This window comes from Musca autumnalis, unplaced genomic scaffold (assembly GCF_047663935.1).
Source record: "Musca autumnalis isolate F117 unplaced genomic scaffold, ASM4766393v1 scaffold_1, whole genome shotgun sequence".
NCBI lineage: Eukaryota > Metazoa > Arthropoda > Insecta > Diptera > Muscidae > Musca > Musca autumnalis.
In genome coordinates this window covers 115,542,592-115,568,797 of record NW_027411644.1, presented here as the reverse complement: position 1 = coordinate 115,568,797, position 26,206 = coordinate 115,542,592, and the positions used below count along the sequence as shown (strand labels likewise).

At 34.5% G+C, this 26,206-nt stretch overlaps 2 protein-coding genes across 3 annotated transcripts in view; both read left to right on the top strand.

Moving 5' to 3' along the window:
- Positions 1–16,734, top strand: part of Trissin (trissin) — a 42,693-nt gene extending 25,959 nt beyond the window's left edge. The window contains exons 1-3 of one of the 2 annotated variants that reach the window (XM_073988784.1): positions 15,560–15,723; positions 16,111–16,204; positions 16,267–16,734. In XM_073988784.1, the coding sequence (XP_073844885.1) occupies positions 15,660–15,723; positions 16,111–16,204; positions 16,267–16,555 (447 nt within the window). In that variant the 5' untranslated portion in view covers positions 15,560–15,659 and the 3' untranslated portion in view covers positions 16,556–16,734. Of the gene's footprint in view, positions 1–15,559; positions 15,724–16,110; positions 16,205–16,266 lie in introns of those variants that run through there. The other variant, XM_073988792.1, reaches the window with a different exon arrangement.
- A 5,227-nt stretch (positions 16,735–21,961) lies between these two features.
- Positions 21,962–26,206, top strand: part of LOC141399237 (venom protease-like) — a 29,212-nt gene continuing 24,967 nt past the window's right edge. The window contains exon 1 of the mRNA XM_073977651.1: positions 21,962–22,116. Within this exon, the coding sequence (XP_073833752.1) occupies positions 22,050–22,116 (67 nt within the window). The 5' untranslated portion in view covers positions 21,962–22,049. The remainder of the gene's footprint in view (positions 22,117–26,206) is intronic.

The following is a 26,206-nucleotide window of genomic DNA, read 5'->3' as shown; positions in this document are numbered from 1 at the left end:
AGAGATAGAGCATTAAAAGCACACCTATAAAAAAGTCGTGATATCTCCGAAACTAGAAGAGATAGAGCATTAAAAGTACACTTACAGAAAAGTCATGATATCTCGGAAACTAGAAGAGATAGAGCATTAAAAGTACACTTATAGAAAAGTCGTGATATCTCCGAAACTAGAAGAGATAGAGCATTAAAAGTACACTTACAGAAAAGTCGTGATATCTCCGAAACTAGAAGAGATAGAGCATTAAAAGTACAATTATGGAAAAGTCGTGATATCTCCGAAACTAGAAGAGATAGAGCATTAAAAGTACACTTACAGAAAAGTCGTGATATCTCCGAAACTAGAAGAGATAGAGCATTAAAAGTACAGTTATAGAAAAGTCGTGATATCTCCGAAACTAGAAGAGATAGAGCATTAAAAGTACACCTAAAAAAAAGTCGTGATATCTCCGAAACTAGAAGAGATAGAGCATTAAAAGTACACTTACAGAAAAGTCGTGATATCTCCGAAACTAGAAGAGATAGAGCATTAAAAGTACACTTCCAGAAAAGTCGTGATATCTCCGAAACTAGAAGAGATAGAGCATTAAAAGTACAGTTATAGAAAAGTCGTGATATCTCCGAAACTAGAAGAGATAGAGCATTAAAAGTACACCTATAAAAAAGTCGTGATATCTCCGAAACTAGAAGAGATAGAGCATTAAAAGTACAATTATGGAAAAGTCATGATATCTCGGAAACTAGAAGAGATAGAGCATTAAAAGTACATCTATAAAAAAGTCGTGATATCTCCGAAACTAGAAGAGATAGAGCATTAAAAGTACACTTACAGAAAAGTCATGATATCTCGGAAACTAGAAGAGATAGAGCATTAAAAGTACACTTATAGAAAAGTCGTGATATCTCCGAAACTAGAAGAGATAGAGCATTAAAAGTACACTTACAGAAAAGTCGTGATATCTCCGAAACTAGAAGAGATAGAGCATTAAAAGTACAATTAGGGAAAGTCATGATATCTCGGAAACTAGAAGAGATAGAGCATTAAAAGTACATCTATCAAAAAGTCGTGATATCTCCGAAACTAGAAGAGATAGAGCATTAAAAGTACACCTATAAAAAAGTCGTGATATCTCCGAAACTAGAAGAGATAGAGCATTAAAAGCACATCTATAAAAAAGTCGTGATATCTCCGAAACTAGAAGAGATAGAGCATTAAAAGTACACTTACAGAAAAGTCATGATATCTCGGAAACTAGAAGAGATAGAGCATTAAAAGTACACTTATAGAAAAGTCGTGATATCTCCGAAACTAGAAGAGATAGAGCATTAAAAGTACACTTACAGAAAAGTCGTGATATCTCCGAAACTAGAAGAGATAGAGCATTAAAAGTACAGTTATAGAAAAGTCGTGATATCTCCGAAACTAGAAGAGATAGAGCATTAAAAGTACAATTATGGAAAAGTCATGATATCTCCGAAACTAGAAGAGATAGAGCATTAAAAGTACAGTTATAGAAAAGTCGTGATATCTCCGAAACTAGAAGAGATAGAGCATTAAAAGTACACCTATAAAAAAGTCGTGATATCTCCGAAACTAGAAGAGATAGAGCATTAAAAGCACACCTATAAAAAAGTCGTGATATCTCCGAAACTAGAAGAGATAGAGCATTAAAAGTACACTTATAGCAAAGTCATGATATCTCGGAAACTAGAAGAGATAGAGCATTAAAAGTACATCTATCAAAAAGTCGGGATATCTCCGAAACTAGAAGAGATAGAGCATTTAAAGTACACCTATAAACAAGTTGTGATATCTCCGAAACCAGAAGAGATAGAGCAGTAAAAGTACACTTATAGAAAAGTGGTGATATCTCCGAAACTAGAAGAGATAGAGCATTAAAGGTACACTTTAAAAAAGTCGTGATATCTCCGAAACTAGAAGAGATAGAGCATTAAAAGTACACTTGTAGAAAAGTCGTGATATCTCCGAAGCTAGAAGAGACAGAGCATTAAAAGTACACTTATAGAAAAGTCGTGATATCTCCGAAACTAGAAGAGATAGAGCATTAAAAGTACACTTATGGAAAAGTCATGATATCCCCGAAACTAGAAGAGATAGAGCATTAAAAGTACACCTATAAAAAAGTCGTGATATCTCCGGAACTAGAGGAGATAGAGCATTTAAGTACATTTAATGCACTTATACAAAAGTCGTGATATATCCGAAACTAGAAGAGATAGAGCATTAAAAGTACACTAATGGAAAAGTCATGATATCTCGGAAACTAGAAGAGATAGAGCATAAAAGTACATCTATAAAAAAGTCGTGATATCTCCGAAACTAGAAGAGATAGAGCATTAAAAGTACACCTATAAAAAAGTCTTGATATCTCCGAAACTAGAAGAGATAGAGCACTAAAAGTACACATATAGAAAAGTCGTGATATATCCGAAACTAGAAGAGATAGAGCATTAAAAGTTAACTTATGGAAAAGTCATGATATCTCGGAAACTAGAAGAGATAGAGCATTAAAAGTACATCTATAAAAAAGTCGTGATATCTCAGAAACTAGAAGAGATAGAGCATTAAAAGTACACCTATAAACAAGTTGTGATATCTCCGAAACCAGAAGAGATAGAGCAGTAAAAGTACACTTATAGAAAAGTCGTGATATCTCCGAAACTAGAAGAGATAGAGCATTAAAGGTACACTTTAAAAAAGTCGTGATATCTCCGAAACTAGAAGAGATAGAGCATTAAAAGTACACTTGTAGAAAAGTCGTGATATCTCCGAAGCTAGAAGAGACAGAGCATTAAAAGTACACTTATAGAAAAGTCGTGATATCTCCGAAACTAGAAGAGATAGAGCATTAAAAGTACACTTATGGAAAAGTCATGATATCTCCGAAACTAGAAGAGATAGAGCATTAAAAGTACACCTATAAAAAAGTCGTGATATCTCCGGAACTAGAGGAGATAGAGCATTAAAAGTACACCTACAAAAAGGTCGTGATATCTCCGAAACTAGAGAAAATAGAGCATTAAAGTACACCTATAAAAAAGTAGTGATATCTCCGAAACTAGAAGAGATAGAGCATTAAAAGTACACTTATAGAAAAGTCGTGATATCTCCGAAACTAGAAGAGATAGAGCATTTAAAGTACACCTATGAAAAAGTCGTGATATCTCCGAAACCAGACGGGATAGAGCATTAAAAGTACACCTATAAAAGAGTCGTGATATCTCCAAAACTAGAAGAGATAGAGCATTAAAAGTACACTTATAGAAAAGTCGTGATATCTCCGAAACTAGAAGAGATAGAAAATTAAAAGTACACCTATAAAAAAGTCGTGATATCTCCGAAACTAGAATAGATAGAGCATTAAAAGAACACTTGTAGAAAAGTCGTGATATCTCCGAAACTAGAAGAGATAGAGCATTAAAAGTACACCTATAAAAAGGTCGTGATATCTCCGAATCTAGAAGAGATAGAGGATTAAGAGTACACTTATAGAAAAGTCGTGCTATATCCGAAACTAGAAGAGATAAAGCATAAAAGTACACTTATAGAAAAGTCGTGATATCTCCGAAACTAGAAGAGATAGAGCATTAAAAGCACACCTATAAAAAAGTCGTGATATCTCCGAAACTTAAAGAGATAGAGCATTAAAAGTACACTTGTAGAAAGGTCGTGATATCTCCGAAACTAGAGGAGATAGAGCATTAAAAGTACACTTATAGAAAAATCGTGATATCTCCGAAACTAGAAGAGATAGAGCATTAAAAGCACACCTATAAAAAAGTCGTGATATCTCCGAAACTAGAAGAGGTAGAGCATTAAAAGTGCACTTATAGAAAAGTCGTGATATCTCCGAAACTAGAAGAGATAGAGCATTACACTGTGCAACATTTTAAAGGCGATCTTGTGCAAATACTTCGAACTAAGGATTTTTTGAAAGCACGGACCCAAACGACAAGAAACCCTAGTTGGGTTTTGTTGTGTCAGATCCAGCTCGGATTTTATGGCCCCATCTAAACATGGTTAAATATTGAGTTTTTAAAGAAATTCGGGGCTATATCTCTGAAACCAATGCGAATCTTCTTCTGACCCCTGAAGCAAATTTGTAGATAACGACAAGAATAAAATATTTGGAGAAATAATGAACTCGAAAAACTACATTTATTGCCTCAAATTTCAAAATATATGCAAAAAGTCCACAATTTGTATACATTTCGCCCCGTATCTCCAAAACCGTTATTTTTTTCTGAATATTTTCTTTTGGAAAAATATTCCCTGGAATGTAATACACAACTCTTCAGAACATGTCATTGTTGTAAAATGCCTCTACGCCGTTGTTTTCAGTACATTTTTCAACGACGATTTAATAAAAATGTCAATAATAATGTAGTTTAGCCGATACAGACCAGAATTTCAGCAATTATGTAAAATTTTCTATATTTTATAGATTTTGATGCCGTAGATGGAGTTTTTCTTATGTGGTTTTTTCAAAACATAAGTTCTACTAGTTTAGGGCTAGAATATTGCTAAAGATAGCAAGGCCAAATTCCTATTCATTTCTGAGATAAAGGCCTGATAAATGCAATAAAGTGTAGATTTAGCCCGGTTTAGATGAGGCCATAAAATCCGAACTGGATCTGACAGGACAAAACCCTACTAGGGTTTTTGTAGTCTAAATATGTACTTTCAAAAAATGCATACTAGAAGTTGTTTGCATTTTCAGTGTTGCATAGTGTTATCAAACTTAGACTCAATAATATGTACCATTGAAGGATATTTGATACCAAGAATGAATCAAAGTAACCGATTTCTAAAATACATAACGATATAGTCACATATTGTGTATGAAAATAACCTTTAGGTAACCTTTACTTTTATCGTTCTTAATTATGTGGCCAGGTCGATTTATAAATATTTTAATAAATCATGGTTTCTTTCGTATAAACAAGGGGGAATTAAAACATGTTTTGGCTTTATTTTAAAGTGCTTACCGTGTACATTATTTACTAATTTTATTCCATATAAATATTCAAATATTTGGAATGTAGCAAGTCAAATACTTTTTAATACGTTGCCGTTCTTAATTATATGTCCGCCACAGTTTACATAGGTATTCAAGAGATTTATCATTAAACAATATTTTCGATGATTTTCTCGACTTTTTTATGAGAGTAAGAACATTTTTTCTCTTACAAATATGATATTTGAAGGATATAACTTTAAGTTTGAACCCGAAATACGCTCCAAACCATTGCAGCAGTGTTATGCAAATGAATACATAACACTTCGATAAGTTGACTACCATGTTGTTATGAAAGATCGTTCAAAGTGTCAAAATATTCATTGTAGTCCACAGCATTAACAATAAAAATTAAATATCGCAGTATTTTAAATGGTGGATTAGACTATTCTGATGCCTGGGAGCATTTGGGCATGGAAATATCATCATAAGGACATTTATTTCACAAAGATACCTAACTTTTTTGCGGTTTTTTAACTCAAGCATGCTGAAAAGTGTATTTTAAGATGAACTATGTTCAGATATATTTTTATCAGTCAGCAATATGCTCTGCCACAATGATTGTGGGTTGTAAATGATTTTTATTGAAAATCTAATTGACAATTTTTGTAGCTATTTACAGCGTTTTCAGTATTTTGATATTTATTCTTGCAAAATAAATAGATAACTGCAGCAAATTTCGTTAAACTTTTGACACCAACATTCCCTATTTTAATTTAAAATCTACGACTGTCAAGTAAATTTTTACTTAAGTGATAATAATATTGCTAAAGCAATTAATTTTGGTACCAAAAGGTACGATTAAGTATCAAAAGTAACATAATTATTACGTGTCAAAATACTTATGCCGTTTTGCTTTTGCCTCCCTTTTTAAACATTCGCCTACCTAATCACAAATTCAGCTGGAATTTCCTTGCTCCAGTCATTTTAATTTATATGAGAGTTCAAAGAAAACCCCTAAGCTGTTAATATCCCGTTCTATGAATGCTGATAATAATTACATATATGCCTTTTAAGACAAATGTAGATTTTGACAAAATAATTATGCCAGGGAATGTATCTCAAAAAAAAAAAAATAATAATAATAATAAAAATAGTTTTTTGATTGATCTTAGACTAAAACTTAAACACATGCCCTTGAAAAATTTCAAGCTTCTACGTTCAAAAATAACGATCCTATTCAAGAAAAGTCATTTCGGAAAATGGAATAGCATTGCAATAATTTGGCATATCGTCGGTGTCATGCTTAAGTGTTCCATACGCCATTTTTGACATTTTGAGATTAAGGCACCTTACTAGGTTTTGAACCATGCTCTTTCAGATTTTTTGGTCGGTTTTTCTCTATCTCTTATAGTTTCTGAGATATTCAGATGCCAATTTGTTCCATATCCGCTTTGTGACGCAAAAAATCTTGTCGTTTTGTTCCATATCCATAAAGCCTGGCGTATGGAACAAAACAACTTTGAACTTTTTAGTTCCATATCCATGTCGTTTGGCATATGGAACAAAAAGAGACAAAAACGAATTGTTCCGCACCAAAAATGATGGCGTTTGGAACAAAAAATTGCCCATTTTTGCCAAATTATGAATAATGTGGCGTATGGAACAAATTGTTTTAAAGGACTTGGTTTAAAAACTGAAGAATTATAGTTCTAAATCCAAATATTTTTGAATATTGTATTGTTATATGAAAACGAAAATTTATCAATCATTTAAAAAAAAATCCCTAGTTTAAAGACAAAATGTTGATGTAGGTCCACAAAAATATACGCAAAATCATTCATTCGACTTGAAGCTAGTGTGGACACCGACTACAAAAATGGTATTATAAGAAAAACGCGTTTAAATGTTTTGTGTTACCTTAGAAATGCAAAAATCAATCCGTTTTGTCCGATCGAAATTTTTACCACAAAAAATTGTGATAAGTGGAGGCAATACTTTAAATAAATGTTAAGAAAACCTATAATAATGGTCCTTACTGTATTTATATGAGAAAAATAAATGTTTCATTTAAAGTCCTGACTTTTCAACTCCACAGTAGCACTTCATATAAGGGAGCTGGAACACGATTGATAAAAAGTGTTTTGGTTGAAATGTGACAAAACGTGTTCCATGTGACACAAACTGCCAAAAACATGAAAAAAGATTCCATGGAACAATTCAGCAACTTTTTGCAATTATTACAATTGACCATAACTTCTAGGCTATCACATATATCTGACTAAAATAAACTACTGATATATTCTATGAGTTCAGTTAAGTAGAACTGAGCTCTTAAAATATTGGATTATTGCACCATTTGTATCCTGTATGGCCTTAAACATTAACTTGAGTTTTTCTCGAATCAGGCAAATGGCGTATGGAACACTTATGCATGACACCGACGATATACATATGTATGTGTGATCGTTGTCGTAGTCGTTGAGGAGACTAACACATTTTCAATAAAACGTTATATAAATCCTTTCGAAGTGGGTTAACCCGGCAAAAACTGTAGTGTAACCGCACTATTACATCGATTTGTCGTATCAAAAAAAAAAAAAAAAAAAAAACAAATGCTCTGTTTAACCCAAGAAATCCGTTCTAGGAATCATGAAATTATTTTGTTTCTTTCGATATTTTATAGGTCTAAGACGCTAAAACTTACAACAATTGTCGTAGTACATAATTTTCCATCATGTAAGAATATGCAAAATCCGAAGTTTACTTATGACATATGTATTTTACAAAACATTTTGTATGCTTTTATTAAGCAAACACATGTCGATTATAAATATTTGCAATAATTTTGTCATGTAGATTAGGGCTATAACCAAAAAAATACCACCACATAGCCGTGTAGAGCATGGAAAACTATTATGAAATACGGTGTCAATTTTTCTCTATCGCGAAAAAAGTTTCCGCACCAAATGCATGGAAGTTCAGAAATGCATTTTTTAATTTTATCTGTTATAACAACATATCTGCTTTTGATTAAAATTATTATTTTTTTGTAATCTAATTTAAAATCATTATCAAAGATTCTGGACCAATTTGTTCTCAAATCGCGCCATTTCGGAGCATATTAGGAACTTTTGACACTATTGCAATTTTTGGTTTTTCTTTATAAACTCGTGAATTTTATGTTTATATTTCTTGTACCTATCGGACAAGAGAATTTGGGGTCATTTGCAACGAATTCGCGAAAGTTACAGGCTGTTTTTGTTGACCTTGTCTGTGAGAATTGTATTTGTTTTCTACAAAAATACAACACCATTACCATGTGTAGAATTTTGTCCTAATAATGAAAACGCGTTTCTAAGATCGATTCGATGAAAAAAGTTTCAGCACCGACCGCAATTATTAAAACCTTTTGATATTTTTTCTACTTATAATTTTAAATTTGCTTTGTTTGAATAAATATTTATAGACAAAAATACATTTCTCACAGGCAAATTCATTAAAAACGGTCTGTAACTTTCGCGAATTTGTTGCAAATGACACCATATTCTCTAGTCCGATAGGTACAAAAAATATAAACATAAAATTCGCGTGTTTATAAAGAAAAACGAAAAATTGCAATAGTGTCAAAAATCCTAATAGGGTCCGAAATGGCGCGATTTGAGAACAAATTGGTCCAGAACGCTTTGATAATGATTTTAAATTAGATTACAAAAAAATAAAAATTTTAATGAAAAGCAAACATGTTGTTATAACAGATAAAACTAAAAAATGCTTTACTGAACTTCAATGCATTTGGTGCGGAAACTTTTTTCGTGATAGAGAAAAAATTACACCTTATTTCATAATAGTTTTTCATGCCCTACACGGCTATGTGGTGGTATTTTCGATATCTGCAAAAAAGTGCAAAAAGTTATATCCCTAATGTAGATGTCTTAAAATATTAAATTTCATAAAAATATGAAATTTCTTGAAACTTTTTTTCAAACTCCCACACTGTTTGCTGGGGAGATCTTTCCCACAAAAAGACACAAAATTCTCCCACAATTAAGATAGAGAATGCATACTTTTTTCCCATGGGAACCAATTCCCCATTCGAACTTTATTCAGAAATGGGAAAAAAACTCCCACAACATTTTATTCCGAATACGAAAATGTGGAAATGGGAAAATTCCCAACTCCCATGCGTTCAGAATAGGGCTGAATGCATTCAAGACAGAAGCTATATGTACAAGGAACGCTTCGGGGAAATGTAAAAAAATTGTAGTTCCAGAAAGAAACAGTTTAAAGTTTACCTTTACTGGTGTTGATATTCCCATAAAAATTACAATGAAATATTTAGAAATCACTTTTAATACTCTTTTAAAATTTAACAAACATGCAAGGCAGGTTTTGCTGTAGGTATATAGAATTTTAAGGTCTTTCTCTTTGGCGAATAAAAATCTCCCTGTGAGGACTAAAATACTGCTATATAAAACCAAGATAAAACCAGTATTCTTGTATGCATTTCCGATATGGTTCAATATATCACCTGCTGTTATTGGTGAAATGGAAATATTAGAACGAAAAGTTTTAAAACATTGTATTGGCAAGTATTACGAATCATGTTGTAGGCGTAACTCTAACAGGGTAATATACGGCGAGTCCAGAATTACTCCGATTGGATTATATATTTGTGATTTGATATCAAAATTTGTGCAACGTCTAAGGGACCATGGTAACATATTCGTGTCAGACATTTATGTTAATCAAATATCATATAGCTGGGGTAATACAAATTACTTATCTCCTATAGGGTACATTAATGAAGTCCCACACAAGTCTTTACATTCATATCAATACTCGGTGCTAATTTTATGAAAAACCTGTATCTGGTACGCACAGGGGGGAAATATAGATTTATTAGCTGATCTTTTTATACCCTCCACCATAGGATGAGGGTATATTAAGTTTGTCACTACGTTTGTAACTACTCGAAATAATCATTGTAGACCCCACAAAGTATATATATTCCTGATCAGCGTGCAATTCTAGATCGATATAGCCATGTCCGTCCGTCTGTCCGTCTGTGGAAATCACTCTAGCGTCCGAACGGATTGACGTAGGTTGATGAAATTTTGGGAAAATATGTTATATTTACGTAGGACTTTTGGTATTGAAAGCGGGCTATGTAGGTCCACGCTTTCGTATAGCCCCCATACAAAATGACGCGTGACGCGTCGTCGTTTTAAGGAATTTTTAAGATATTTGGCCCATTTTACCACCGAATTGGTTGTAATTTGGTACTTTGTGTCTCCAGAAGCCAAAAAATATTCCTACCAAAGTTGGGTTATATAGGTCCACGTTTTGGTATAGCCCCCATATAAGGCCCCATATAAAGTACGCGTCATTTTAATATATTTTGAATGTATTAGACCGATTTGACCACAGAATTGGTTGTAGTTTGGTATTTTGTGTCTTCAGAGGCCAGAAAACATTCCTACCAAAGTTGGGTTATATAGGTCCACGTTTTGGTATAGCCCCCACATAAGGCCCCTTATAAAGTACGCGTCATTTTAATATATTTTGAATGTATTAGACCCATTTGACCAAAGAATCGGTTGTAACTTTATATTTTGCGTTCCCAGAGGCCAAGAAACATTTCAACCATAAAATGTTTATATAGGTCCACGTGTTGATATAGCCCCCATAATACAATATCTCCCGATTTTCGATATTTTGAAAGTTTTAGCCTTATTATCACACCGAGATGGCTGAAATTTGGTATTTAGTCTTCTTCAGGCGTATAAAACTTTCACCCAGAAATTTGTAGGTATAGGTCCACACCATCATATAGCCCCCATAGAACGGTACCTTCCGAATTTCGGTATTTTGAAGGTTGTGGCCACATTAATCCACCGAAATGGCTGAAATTTGTGGTGGAGGGTATAAAAAGTTCGGCCCGACCGAACTTAACGCTTTTCTTACTTGTTATTTATATTTCCTTTATTTTATTTTATTTTATTTTATTTTATTTTATTTTATTTTATTTTATTTTATTTTATTTTATTTTATTTTATTTTATTTTATTTTATTTTATTTTATTTTATTTTATTTTATTTTATTTTATTTTATTTTATTTTATTTTATTTTATTTTATTTTATTTTATTTTATTTTATTTTATTTTATTTTATTTAGTATTAATTCATAAGTTTATTTGTGTTATAAACTCTCCAAACAAATTTATTCCCGGGAACAAGAAATTCTAAACACTACATCCTCACATTATTGTTGTTTCATTCTATTTCTGTTAAAGTATGGTGCTGAACACAAAATAATATTGTAAATTTCAATTATACAATACTAGGGGACCCGGCGAACTTCGTCTCGCAGTCTGTTAGATAATGAAGTCGATGGCTTTGTTTAAAACCTATTATACTATTATTGCTATCTCGTTGTCGAGTTCATTTGCAAATGTTTCTTTGTTTTGAACTATTTAGGACGATCTTTAACGCAGATGCACATTAGTTTTTGGTTTATTAGAACTCATTTAAATTTGCGTTCTAATAAATTAACCTATTTCGAACAGAGGGATCCGATTACTCCGATACTTGATATAAGTAACCATCTTCGTCTGCTTTTCTTTCTGACTTCTCTGTTTAAAGTGATCTCCCGAATTCGACAGTTCGGAATAAAATCATAAGTGAACACGGAGAGTGCATTTGTATGCAGAATCCTAATTTAAATTAGAGGGGCGCACTCTTCTTGTTCATCTCTGAATTAGATGCAATGGCTCTGGTAACACGGACAACAGAGGTAAGTGTATCAATATCACAAATTAATATGTATGTCGCCCGATACAGAATATTTGTCCATAATTCCTATTTCTGACTTTTTATACCCTCAACCTAAATGTACCTCATCGAAATAATAGTTTTAGACAGGGTTTCGGAGTCGAGGTATTTTTGGCTTGACTCCGACTCCGACTCCAGACGAGTTTTTTTCACGACTCCGGCTCCGACTCCGGGTCGACTCCGAGAGTGAATTCCTATACCACTAAAAATGAATAAAATGTGCACACATTTTTAACTTTTTCTTATATTTTGGCCTATATAGGCTAATGTCTTAGTTTTTCCATACATATTCATTAGAAAGGGCATTCGTTCGAATAAATTCGAAAATATCAATATTGTTTCTGCCGAATCTTACATTGAAAATTGCAAATTTAGAAAGTTTTTTTTTGAAAATTTTGCCTTTTTAGGCGAAGATCATTTTTAGTATTAATTTTTAATTAATTTCTCGTTGGAAATCGATCTTAATGATCAATAATGATCCTTTTTTGCACGAGTATATTCTGGACGGAATTCTTCCGCGTGAGAAAATCTTTAAGCTTTCAAAATATGTGAAAATGAAGGGGCAATACAAATCATAAGGACTACATGCGCTTAGCCTTAAAAGGAGACCCCCAGTTGCAAAGCTCAATAAAAGCCATTTTCATATATTTTTTTTAAATAAATAATGTTTTAAAAGAAATGTTCTTGTTCCAAATTTAATCTTATGTTTCTATAACGTGGAAAAAATTTTGCCCGGAGTCGGAGTCGAGTTATTTTTTCCGACTCAGACTCCAGCAAAATTGCTCGACTCCGACTCCGAAACCCTGGTTTTAGACCTCAAGAGTGTTTGGACGAAGTTCTTTCATACAATTTGGAATCGATTTAGCCATGTCCGTCTGTCTGGCTGGTGTGCACGATAACTCTAGAACGGATTAACCGAACCAAATTTTGAACTACGTAATACCTTGTCCAAACATAGTTTAAGGTCGAAGTTGGCCCATATCGGCCCACTCCTTTGGGTATCTCCCCCACAAAAGTTCGAAAAATCGGATTGGTCCAAACTTTGCAAATCGCATTACTCCTTCCGGATATAGATCGGGTTTGAATATGGACCATATCAGTCTACTCCTTCGTGTACCTACAACACAATATTCGGAATAAATGAAGCTTATCTCGGATGGTATTGAAATTTTTTCAGCAGATTGTCTTTGCCGCCCCCCTTTTCCAAGGTAAAATTTTTTCGGGGGCAAGTCCATACTTCTTGAGATAATGGCCTAAAAACTCCTGGAAACCCTGACGGCACCATCTAAAATGCCAAATCCCAAAGATAACTCTCGCAGGGAGTTTCTGATTGGTCCAAACTTTGCACATCGTATTATTAAATCCAGTATAGTCGGTCCAGTCTTTCGGGTCCCTCCCACATAAAATTTGGGAAAAGTGGATCTATTTGATTTTTTTGCAGAAGGTTCTTTTCACGATTCCTATTACAATGGTAAAATTTTTTTCCGGAGTAAGTCCATACTTCCTGAGATAATGACCAAAAAGCCCATAACACCCTGCCGGCACATACTTAAACTGCTAGTATGAAGGATAACTCTCAAATTTTTTCCAAACTTGGTTTAAACTTGTGTTTGCTTCTTTTTTGTTTTTGGTCAAAGGCTGAGTGACAGCTGACTGATACTTTCATACTTCTTTGTTTCCAATTTTGAATATCATACTTTTTCGATATAGATACATATGTATGTATTTGACCATTTGCATTGCATTTCAGCTCTGCGGGAACTAAACTGATTGAAGTCATACTCCTTTTCAGTGGGGATAAAATTTTTTAGTAACATGACAGGATCGGGATGTATCAATGTATATCTGGTACTGCTAAAATTTAATATCGACATAAATCGGAAGTTGATATTTCGAAGATGTTTTTACTTACGGTTTAAAAGTATACATATCGCTCATTTACTCAAAGAGTGGCATAACTCAAAAAATGTGATTTCTGAGTTAGCAATTTCTATTGTTTCTACAACTTCTACTTTATCTTGTGTCAAATTTTAATGCTGACATCTCTAAAACTCAACGAGTTACAGCTCATTTACTACGAGCTTCGCATAATTCAACACAACAGTTTTTTGAGTTTATGAAGCACTAAAACAATTCAAATCATGCTTGATCTTGCATAGAAATTTAGCACTGATATCTGGCTAGCTGTTTGCAAAATATGGTCCAAGTAGTTATTTTAGTTATTGTGTAATAATCTTTTTAATTTGGGAAGTCAAATTCCAATCGCAAACTTAAAACGCGTTTTTCTCGAAACTGGGTTTTTTGAAATGTGTCACTCTTTGAGTAAATGAGCGATATATATGTATAGGTTTTTCAAATAACCCACAAAATTTGTGGATTTTGTACTTTTTTCCTCAAAACTGTGGAAACCATTTCTTGCGTTATCATCTTCATCTTTCCATCGGAATCTGACCGAAACCACTACTAATCTTTACAAACTCTAAACTCTCCCTTTTAACAATGTGTTCGCTGCTAATTTTCTAAAAAGACGCTTAAAAATAAATGAAAATCGATTTGATTGTGGATAAAAAATGTCTATACAACTTTCAGAAATTGACAAAACAGAGTACTACAATGGATCCTGAAAAATTTTTGCCCAAAACTGTCAAAAAAGTGTCACGGTATACTCCTAAATCAGTTCAGTGGTTCTTGAGTTATAAGCGTAGTAACTTACATAATTTCCTTTTATATATGTATATAGATAATCTTTAGTTTCTCTTTATATTATAAAAACTCTATAAATTCATCGAAACATTCTTCCGCTGTTATTTTATTTCATTTTAAATGCCAGATGCACGCAATCCCACTTTATTGGAAAAGTTTCAGTTTGAGATTTTTCATTAGGAAACTTTAAAAGGTAAAAAAGCCTTTGTCCTAACATGTGACTAAAATTTTGATTAAAAATATTATGAAAATTCTTTTGTCACTTTGAACATGTGAGTCAATATGAATACAAAGTATTAAAGTACCTTCTAAGATGCAAATAAAGTAAATGACCATTTTCATTTCCATTATGCAAATAATTGATATCTAGCAAGGATGCAAGTGATGTTATTGCACGGTTGAATGGTGTTTTGTGATACACCCTACTATGACGCTAAAAATCTGTACACATATTCTCTTGTTATGCATTAGAAGGCTGAAGATAGCAAATAATCAACTATTTGAGAGGGAGCTAGCAGAAACCGTGGAATGGAGGAATGAAACTGAATACAGACGGATGAAGTCTAGATGGAAAAGCTTCTAGGGCAATAGAATCTAACTGGTCAAATGTCAGTTAAATAATAACTGGTTTGGGGAAAATTGGGTATTTCTCAAAAGAAAACTTTTATGCTACCGTATCTTGTTTACGTCTTTCCTCGAAATAACAACTTTGCATACCACCTGCAAATGAAGTAGCATGTAATGAAATAAAAGACAACAAAATATTAAAAATTCCATACAAGTGTTTCTCTGACAAGAAATAGGGTTAAATAAAACATGGTCAGTATGTCAACAATGAATGTGGGTTGAAGTAATGTCATGGAGAAGATGTTGATATCTTCTATCTGGGTCCGTTTGTATGCATAAATAAATAATTTGTGCATGCTTGAATAATTTTATTCCTTCACAAATGTCTTTGGTGGCCAACAATGGCAATAATCAGGATATAAAAGTGGTTACCTTACAGGTTATCAGTCTTTCTATCGTCACCTTTGACACGGAGTGGTAGTGCAAGAAATCTCGATTTAAATCTGTGAATATTTTTTATTGAACGAATAAAAGATAGACTTCAACTTTTTGAATATCTTTGCTGAACATTGGACTGTAGATGATTGATAGTAAATCCAAGGAAAAAATGCGTTATAAAGTGCATTTTCATGTGCTGTTGTTATGTAAGTATGGCTTATTTTCGAAACGCCAGTTGCTTTGTTGCCATGAAATAAATTTCATGAAATTAGGCGTTCTTAGATCGAGTTCCATACTAGAGTAATTGTATGAAATTACAATAGTGGGTAAGTCGATTTAAGAACGCCTAATTTCATGAGATTTGTTTCATGACAACGAAGCAATTGACGTTCGGAAGTCATCCTATTTGAAGGAAATATCGTTTCCAATACGCCACTTTTTATTAAGGGAGAAAAATAAACAACGGAAGGAAAGCAAACAAGATAAATCCTAGACTTAATACGTTACAGTGGATCACCACGCTACCAAAAAAACCTTTTGCCTACAGTTCTGTATAAACTAGTTTATGAAAATTATTATTATGTATTTTGCAGGCGTGATGTTCATGCAAATTCTTACATCCTCGGCCATACCTTGTGATTCGTGTGGCAACGAGTGTGCCAATGCTTGTGGAACTAAACATTTTAGGTGAGTTTATTTAAACCACACAAGTCATCCTTTCGTTTTCAACATTTTACATGTTATTGCAGAACCTGTTGCTTCAACTATTTACGCAAACGTACCGATCCGAATACCATGAAAATGATATCAAATAAACGACTAATCGATTTTATAATGTTGCAAGGACGTGCTATGTATACCCAGAATGAACTGAGTCATGAGAGGAGACAGCAACGTCAAGAGCAGCAGAGACAGCAACAACAACAACTACAGCGTGAACAAGAACATTTTTTCTCCAGATCCCTACCGCCATTCAATGCCGCAGGACGACACAATGGTACACTAATATTTGAAGATTTACAAGCCTACTACGACTAAATACATATCGAATAGCAGCTTTCACCTTGATCTATCGGCCCCACTGAATCAATGACGACAATGATAATGCCTCTTTTTATGATCACGTATCCGGACGACAGTGACGATAATGTTGATGCTACTGCTAATATATTTCCCCACAAAAACTCATGTTATACGATTTTGTACAAATATTTTTAGGTGAAACACGCCGTTAATGTGCAGATCTCACAAAAAAGAAAAACGCAAAGACACAAGAAATACATTTTAAAACATTCCATTATTTTTGTATGTATGTAGACAGATTTTATTATTTGTTTTAACGGTAATTCACGAAGGACTTGCTTATAGTTTATGCGACATGGATTAATTCTTGACCTGGTCTAAAAAAAGTGAAATGGAATTCAGAGGACACACCGTGGAGAACTACAAACTAATTTTTAATATTTGCCCTTAATAAAGGGGCAAATTGGGTCTTTCTAAACTTTTATAATTGTAGATTCATTCTGACATTCGATGTCTTTCTCAAAAGCAAAGCTCAGATCCATGACTTCCAATGGTAAATATGCCGAGTCATTGTCAACCAATCACATTATTTTTTAATGTCTTCTTATCTTTTATACTGACGTTTCATATAATGTAAAATAAATATTTAAACAAGTAAGAACGGCGTTAGGTTCTTCCGGGCCGAACTTTTTATCACCTCCACTATGATATGTATTGAAGTAACTATGAACAATAAGTAACTATTAAGCTCTTCATTTAGGTTAAGTCTAATTCCTTGGAGGAGAATAATATTTTAACTGATGATAATCACTTTATACTGAAAATTTTCTGTGAGTGCGGTTTTATGGGGGCTATATGAAACCAACATTTCTAGTGGAAAATTGTATACCACCAAGGAAGACTAAACACAATATTTCAGGTATTTCGGTGGGACATTGAGGCTACAACCTCAAAATATCGAAAATCGGGAGGTATCGTTCTCTATGGACTGTATGAAGACGTGGACCTATTCTCACAAATTTCTGGTGGAAAATTATATACCACCAAGTAAGACTAAACACAAAATTTCAGCCATATCGGTGGGATATTGGAGTCAAAACCTTAAAAATACCGAATGTCGGGAGGTACCGTTCTATGATGGCTAAAGACGTGGACCTATACCGACAAATTTTAGGTTAATAGTTTTATACCGCCAACCAAGTCTAAATACCAAATTTCAGCCATTTCGGAGGGATATTGAGACCACAACCTTCAAAATACCGAAAATCGGGAGGTACCGTTCTATGGGGGTTATATAAAGACGTGGACCTATACCGACAAATTTCAGGTGGAAAGTTTTATACCCCCAACGAAGACTAAATACCAATTTTCTGCCATTTCGCTGGCATATTTGAGCTAAAACCTTGAAAATACCCGAAAGTCGGGAGGTCCCGTTCTATGGGGGCTATATGAAGACGTGGACCCATACCAATAAATTTCAAGGGAAGTTGTATACCCCCACGAACACTAAATACCAAATTTCAGCCATTTTGGTCCGATATTGAGGCGACAAACTGAAAAATGCCGAAAATTGGGAGGTACCGTTCTATGTTGTATGCCCCCAACGAAGACTAAATACCAAACTTCAGCCATTTCTGTGTAGTAATGGGGTCACAAATCGTCAAAATACCGAAATTGACCGATATAGCTCATTTTTAATACAAAACACCCTGAAATAATAGAAACTTATATACAAAATTATAAAGCTCTACCTTATCTATAAGTTTGTTTTGGGAAAAATTCATGTAACACCGCGAAATATTCGTCGGAGATCCCCAATGTGGTATACCAATCTTCATATCTCGACGAGATAAATCGATTTTGAGATGTGTGTCCGTCCGTCCGTCCGTGTGTCCGTCTGTCCATTATAAATTGTAATCAAACTCCAAGCCGCAATTATGGGCCGATCGTCACGAAATTTGGTATGGAGGTCGGTTTCACATCAGAATAGATCGCTATTTTAATTGGTGATGATCGTGAAATATTTAGCGGGTGAAATGGACCAAAAACGTAATTTTTATCCGATTTTGTAGCTGCTCTGTAGGTCGCAATAATAGTCCGATCGCCTCGAAATTTTAAATAAGGTAAGAGTATATGACAAAGAAGAAGTTTGCAATTTGAGATGGCGATCAGATAATATTTAAAGGGTTAAATGGACCAAAACATTTGTGTAAAAATTGTGAAAATTTTTAATAAACAGCTTATATCTTTGTTCCTGAAAGACACATTCCCTACTCGTGTGTTATATTTGGAAGACGATCTCTTGGCCTTTCAATTGATGTCAATTATGTTGATATACGTGATCAGATAACAGAGTTACAGCCTAATATATCCAGTTTTTTGTTTGTAGCGTAATCATAAACCCGCTAGAGGTCGCAATTATAGCTCAATAGTCACGAAATTTTGCACGAGGTAAGAGTTTAAATTGAAGAAAATGTCTATAATTTTACATGATGATCTGATATTATTTAGCGGTTAACATACACCATTACTTTTGTATGAAATATATACAAATTTTATTTTTGGTCCATATTTTCATTCCTGGAGGACATATACCGGCAAAGTAGCCTACATATGGAATAATAACTACTGACCTTTCCCATAACGCAAATTGCAAAAATGTGTCTGCTAGATAGCGGGCCTACTGCCTAATATATAATGTGTTTTGTGTAGAGAACCACAATTTCCTCCCATGCTACAAATTGTCTCTATCATAACAGAGAAATTTTCAGTTCAATTGGATTTTCATACAAATATTGAAACATGGGGTCGCCTCGCCACCTATTTTTTACCTCAGGATTTAGGGTAAAGGGGATACAAACAAAATACGACCAAAGATGTGTCTCATCGAAATATTGGATTTAGACCCCAAGTATATTTGGACGAAATTAGTTTCAGACAATTTGGATTCTAATTAGCGCTGTCCGTTCATCTGTCTCTCTTATTGTCTAACTGGCTGGTGCGCACGATAACTCTCGAACGGATCTACCGATTAAAACCAAATTTTATACAACGCAATATTTTGCCAAACTTTGTTTAAGTTCGAATGTAGGCTATGTCGGTCCACATCTCCCCCAAAAAAGTTCAAAATTGGTTTCGAAAAATTGTGTGAACGATAACTGGCGAAGTAAGCAATCGATTTGCTCCAAACTTTCCATATATTATTATTCCTTCCAGGTATAGATCTGATAAGACTATATCGGTCGACACCTTAGGGTACCTCCCACACAAAATTCGGAAAAGGTACTTGCGCCGCAAATCCGCAAGTTAACTCTCAAGGGGATTTTCTGATTGGTCGAAACTTTACACATCGTATTATTTCATACAGTCATGTGTCAGGTCGGAATATGGACTATATCGGGCTGTCCTTCGAGTACCTCCGACACAAAATTTGGGAAAAGTGCAGTGCGGATATATTATTTTCTTTTTTTGAAGAAGGTTCTTTTTGCAGTCCCTTTTCTGGTCCCTTTCCTGGGGTAAGTGATACTTAATGAGATAACAGTCCAGAAGTTCCAAAAACCCCAGCCGGCTCCAACTAAAATTACAAATCTGAACAAATAATTCTCAAATATTTCCAAAAATCAGAATTTAGCTTATTAAAATTGATTTGGTATAGCCCCATATTACGATATCTACAGATTTCACGTATTTTGAAGTAAACTCTTGTTACAAAATAAATATATTTTTAGAGGCTGAAGGTTGATAGGGAATAATGAAGGGATAATTGAATATTAATAATTTTGGGATTTATAAATTTGCTTGCGTGCAAAATTTTTGAATTTCTATTCATTGCTAGTTATTTCTACCGGTATAAAATATATTTTTGATATCACAATATATGCCCACAATGAACTATTTTCGAAGCATATGTGAGGTACATGGTCACAATTTTTGGACGATAGATCTTAAATAAAGTCGCAATTTTCCCAATTATCAAATATACCAAATTGCATGGTATATATATTTACTTATTTTAGGTTTTTCCAAAAAGGAACCAGATATTCAAAGACAATTTGAAGATGTAGCAGTAGGGGCTAATCAATATGAATTTTCCAATTTTCGAATATTATTTAGAAATTTATAATTTATATTTTTTCCACAAATATCCCAGTAAAGACAAGGGAGGCTTCTCTTATATCAATACATTCATATTATGTTATTGATATGTGACCTAGTTTTTATCGCCGAGTCCGAACGGCGTGTCCTAAGTTGCCACTTGTAGAGACGTTTTTCATGGCTGAAATACTCAGGCCGTGTCACCGTAGACAATTTGATGGGAATCGAACCCGGACATTCAGCGTGCAAGGCGGTTGCACATAGCTAATTCCTACAGGTTGTGGTGTAGGGTATCACATGGTCGGCCCTGTCCGACTATAGCCTTTGCTTACTTGTTAATTAATACTAATTGTCAAGTAAACCAAACTCGGTTGGCAATAATTACCTAACACCTTCAAAATATCTCAAACGGATGACCCCCTCATATTGGGATATAGCAAAACGTGAACTTACGTTGCTTATATTTCACAAAACGGTTTTCTACCTACGAAGAACATAAAATGCCAAAATTCAACCAAATAGGTTGGTAAATGTGCTTGGAACCGTTTAAATATGTCACATTTGCCGGTACCGCTCAATGGGGACTACACCAAAACGCGAATAAATATTGACAAAATTTTGTACAGATGTTCTCTATCCACTGAAACCCCAATATACCAATTTGCAGCAAAATCGGTTGAAAAATGAACCTAATACATAAAAACGGTGGCCACCGATACGTGGTGGCTATAGAAAACCGCGGGTCTATGTAGCTCATATTTGTCCACATACGACCCACAAATATATGAAACATTTTTTGAAAATTTTAGTAACGTACGTCCTTCACATTAAAACTTATGAGTAAAGTTCCACTAAAGTGCCAATATTTCGCACTGTGCGCTGTTTTCATATATTCATTGGTTCCAGAAACACAATCCATTAGAAGCATCAGTTTTGAATTCACTTCCTCTAATAGGCAGTCAGTACTCGCATTTTGCTGCTCTGATTAAATATTCAGATTTTAATGTCTTTAGATTAGAAGTTTTCGGTAATGAGATGTTTGTTTTTTATTTTAGAATATTTAGAATAATTATTTATTTGATTTTTTGACAATTCCACATATCAACACAATGGAAAAGGTACATTCCCTCTACTAAGCACATCTTCAGTAAGAAGATTCCGTCACTTTGTCTGTGACATATAATAAATAATAATAATAATCAGCTGGTAAAAATTATCTTGAGAGTTGTGTATTAGAGAGTAACTAAAAATTCAATAGATGAGCTAAGCTTATGTCTTCTATTATGAATAGCATAAATGTTAGTTCATGAAGAGGACCCGTGGCGATTGGTTCAGAATTCTTCATGCTTGTACGTTTTTGATTAAAATTAAAAAAAAAAAAAACGGGAATCATTCGAACAGAACTAAATTAAATATGATAAGATTTTTGTTAACATTGTTTATATGCATAAATATTTTGCCTACTTCAATTTTCGTGGAATGTAAGTTGTGCAGAGGTTTAATATTGAGATTATTGTTAATAATTAAAAAGGCAATGTAGCTACAGTGACCGAAAATAAAAAACCTCGAAAAAATGTAAACAGTTAACATATTAAACTAGTAAACCCGGCGAACTTCCTCTCGCAGCCTGATAGACATTGCAATTGATGTCTTAAGTTCAAAATTTTGTGAGATTGTTATCACTTTGCAGAATATCGGATTTCAATTGTGTATACCACTTAAATAACACTGTGAACACAAATTTTGGGGCAGAGATAATTCTATTATTAATTCTAGTATTATTTACAATCTCGAAGGACAGATCCGCCGTGAGTCGAACTTCTGCGTTATGACGTGATTATGTTTTTGCTAGAGACCCTGGAAGCCATCAGGAATTAGCGTTATATCTTTGTTAACTGTTATTTTAGCTTATTTATGATATGACATGTTCGCAGTCAAATCGAATGAGTAAATGCACAAAACGACCACAAAAACGCGACAAAATCGATTAGTTATCAATGAGAGGCATACCTAAAATTTTCTGAGCGACATTTTTGTAGAACATTTCGAAGCTGAAAAACGTCATCTTGTGGTACTTTTATAGCGGCTCTTAAAATAAAGGACGAAAAGGACATTGAAGGAAGCGAGTTAGAACGTCGAAGTGCTCTAAGAAAAACATCCTCATTCGATTTGACTGAAGACATGTCAACTCAAAAATAAGCTAAAGCAACAGTGAACAATGTATAACGTTAATTCTTGATGGCTTACAGGGTCTCTAGTAAAAACTTCATCACGCCATAACGCGGAAGTTCGACTCACGGCGGATCTGTCCTTCGGGGTTCTTAATATACTCACAAAGGCCTTTCTTCCCCAAGAGGAATTTTCCGTGCCCCAGACTTTCACCTCCATTTTGTTCCACAGTGTAATTGTGTTGAAATATTCAAGACGATTTAGAAACTTCAAAGTTATTTTTATTTCATTTAGTTAATTGAATTATATGTCCAACCAATATCCTATACCAATAAATTTCAGGGCAAAAGATGTATATCTCCATCAAAATTTCAGCCATTTCGGTGCGATATTGGAGTTATAATCTTCAAAATACCGAAAAATTGGGAATGAAGAAGAAACCGAAGAAAAATTGTATACCCCTATCAAATTTCAGCCATTTCGGTGGGATGTTGAGGATACAACCTTTAAAATAGTTCGATACGTTGGATACGTACGTACTATATCGATTTCGGTTGGATGGTACAGCTCATGATGGCTCATACGACGTCGGTTTTCACCGTCTACGCATGTTGGTCCATAAATCTTTGGAAGAATTTTTCTATCAAACACACCAAGTTCAGCCTCATCTATATAGTGCTATTTTTATCTCAGGCCGTATTTATATGTTCGCATCTTGTATGACCTTTTCCAGTAGGATGTTAAATAGATCACACGATAGGCTGTCATCTTATCTGAAACCTCGTTTTGTGTTAAAAGTTTCGAAGAGATTCTTTCCTATTTTAAGAGCTGATCTTGTGTTAGCCAATGCCATTCTGCATAGTCGTATTAGTTTTGCAGGAATGCCAAACTTAGACATGTCTTGGAACCAGGGCTTCGGAGTCGGAGTCTGGAGTCGGAGTCTAGCAAATTTTGCTGGAGTCGGAGCCGGAGTCGTGAAAAAAAGATCGACTCCGACTCCGGGCAACAATCTGTTCTACATTTATCAAAATTTGTCATATCAATTTAATTTACTTAAATGATCATAGTTTAAAAAAAAACTCTTAATCTCTATCTTGACTACAAAATGCATATCGGAAGCATTTTTGGGTCAATTGATTGGAATAATGTTTGCATGCTCCAAATATACTTGGGTAAGATATTTTAGAAGATTTACAGGTCATTTTAAGGAAGACTCCAGCCCAGTGTTTTTTTATTAGAAGTTATTTATATCTGCTGTAAAAGAACCTGTTGGACTTCTATGAAAGACCTTGTAGTACTTTAAGGGAAATCATACGAAAGACTTACCACGGTGCCCCTTAACCAAATTTAAATGGAAGGAGCTTACACTGCAATAGCCGGAGGGCTTTTTAAATAAATCGCGGTCAAACTTCACACTTATAGAGGTTTTTTTAAATTTTCACGATTTTGCTTGAAAACCGCAAGTCTTATGGAAATGATGTAAAGAAAATATTGTAGCAGTGAAAATTTTCTCTGCACTGACTGTATCGCCTCTTTATACAACTATGTCATGACTACAATTTACCATCTTAAACTTATATATCTCAAAAATAGTAGAACCTAGGAAATTATTGCAAAAGTCAGTATTGTAGAGAATTTCCACAGCTATATGATTTTATCCAGTCCCATTTCGATAAGACTTGCGGTTCCCAAGCAAAATCGTAAAAACATAAAAAAACCCTAAAAATGTGAACTTCAAGTAAACTTAACCACGAAAGTGTATGTTAAGGGGAAGAAGGCTATTTTGGTCTTCTATCACGATGCGGTGTTAAAATATCGTTAATTTTCCATAACTCAAAAAATTACAAAGAGTGTTACCGGACAGTAATTATGGTAATTGGATATTTCGAGTCTCATTGGGTACATAAGTCAAATTCGGAAAATTGTAAATATACTCGTATGTTGGTGTTTAGGTAGAGAAACCTTGTAACGATACCGTCCGATTGCAGTTGCTTTGAAGGGGTTTGCTACATGTTCTGAAGTATAAAGTATACTGAAGTGCTTGTTACTTTGTATTCTGTATTGTCAACGAAAAAAAAAACGAACAACATGTTTTGGTATCCTCCCAATATAATGTATCTTGAAAGTTCAAACTGAAATGACTGTAATTTGTGAATTTTATTTTATCTATTTTCGGAGTCGACTCCGGAGTTGGAGTCGGAGTCGGAGTCAAGAAAAAAATTGGACTGGAGTCGGAGTCGGAGTCTGCCCAAAAATGGCTCGACTCCGAAGCCTTGCTTGGAACACCTTCGATCGAATTGATCTGTCGAAGGCGTCCTTATAGTCGACGAACAGGTGGTATGGTCGATTTGTCTTTCGTGGGTCTTCTCCAGCATTTGGGGTAGTGTGAAGATGTGGTCAATGGTTGATTTACCAGGTCTAAGATCGCATTGGTATGACCCGATTATTTTACTGACCATGGGTATAAGACCTTGACACGGTACGCTCGACAGCACTTTGTATGCGATTGGTAGCAGACTTATGTATGTATGTCTCTGTAGTTTGTAGACACCGTCTTGTCTCCTTTCTTGTGTACGGGACATGGAAGGCTGTGGTTCCAATCGTTGGGTATGCTTTATTCCTGCCAGATTTCGGTAATTAACTGATGTATACTCCTTATCAGCATTTTGCCACCTGTCTTGAACAGTTCGGCGAGCAGACAATCAGTTCCTGCTGATTTATTTATTTTCAGCCGGTTAATTGCTGTCATAATCTCGCTTTGGCTAGGTGGTAGACAGTCGTCGTTTGCGATTCATTTTGGGGTATCTTTGTAGTCGCCCATATTCGATACTATGAGCTGCATGAAATGCTCCTTCCAGATCCTCAGTACGCTATCTGTATCAGTTACCAGATTCCCTTCATAATCTTTGCAGGAGAATGTGCTCTTCAGTCTGGTGTTTTACAATCTGGAAAAATTTTCGGACTTCATTCTGACTCCTGAACATCTCGAGTTTCTCACGCTCGCATTTTTCTACCTCTTTATTTTTTCTCCTGAAAATACGTTGTTCCTCCTTCCTCTTCTTCCGATATTTTTCGTTAGCTATTCGTGTCTCTACTGAATGTAGGATTGGGTTGGGTTGTTGGTACCCAAGCCACTGCGGTTCCACATTATCGGGACAAGCAGTGCCGTGGTCAGTTGAGCGGAATAAGTTTGTGCTGTCTGCTGTGTTTGCAGCTTCTCGACATCCAGCTCCAGTCCTGTGTTAGATCGCACTTTTGCCGCAACATTAAGACCAGTGCGTACATTTGCTGTTATAAGGAATTGGTCCGAATCGATATTCGCTCCTCGAATCGATCGGACATCTAACACACTGGTTTCTTGTTTTCCCACCTGAAGACATCCACGTGGCCTTGTGTATGTCG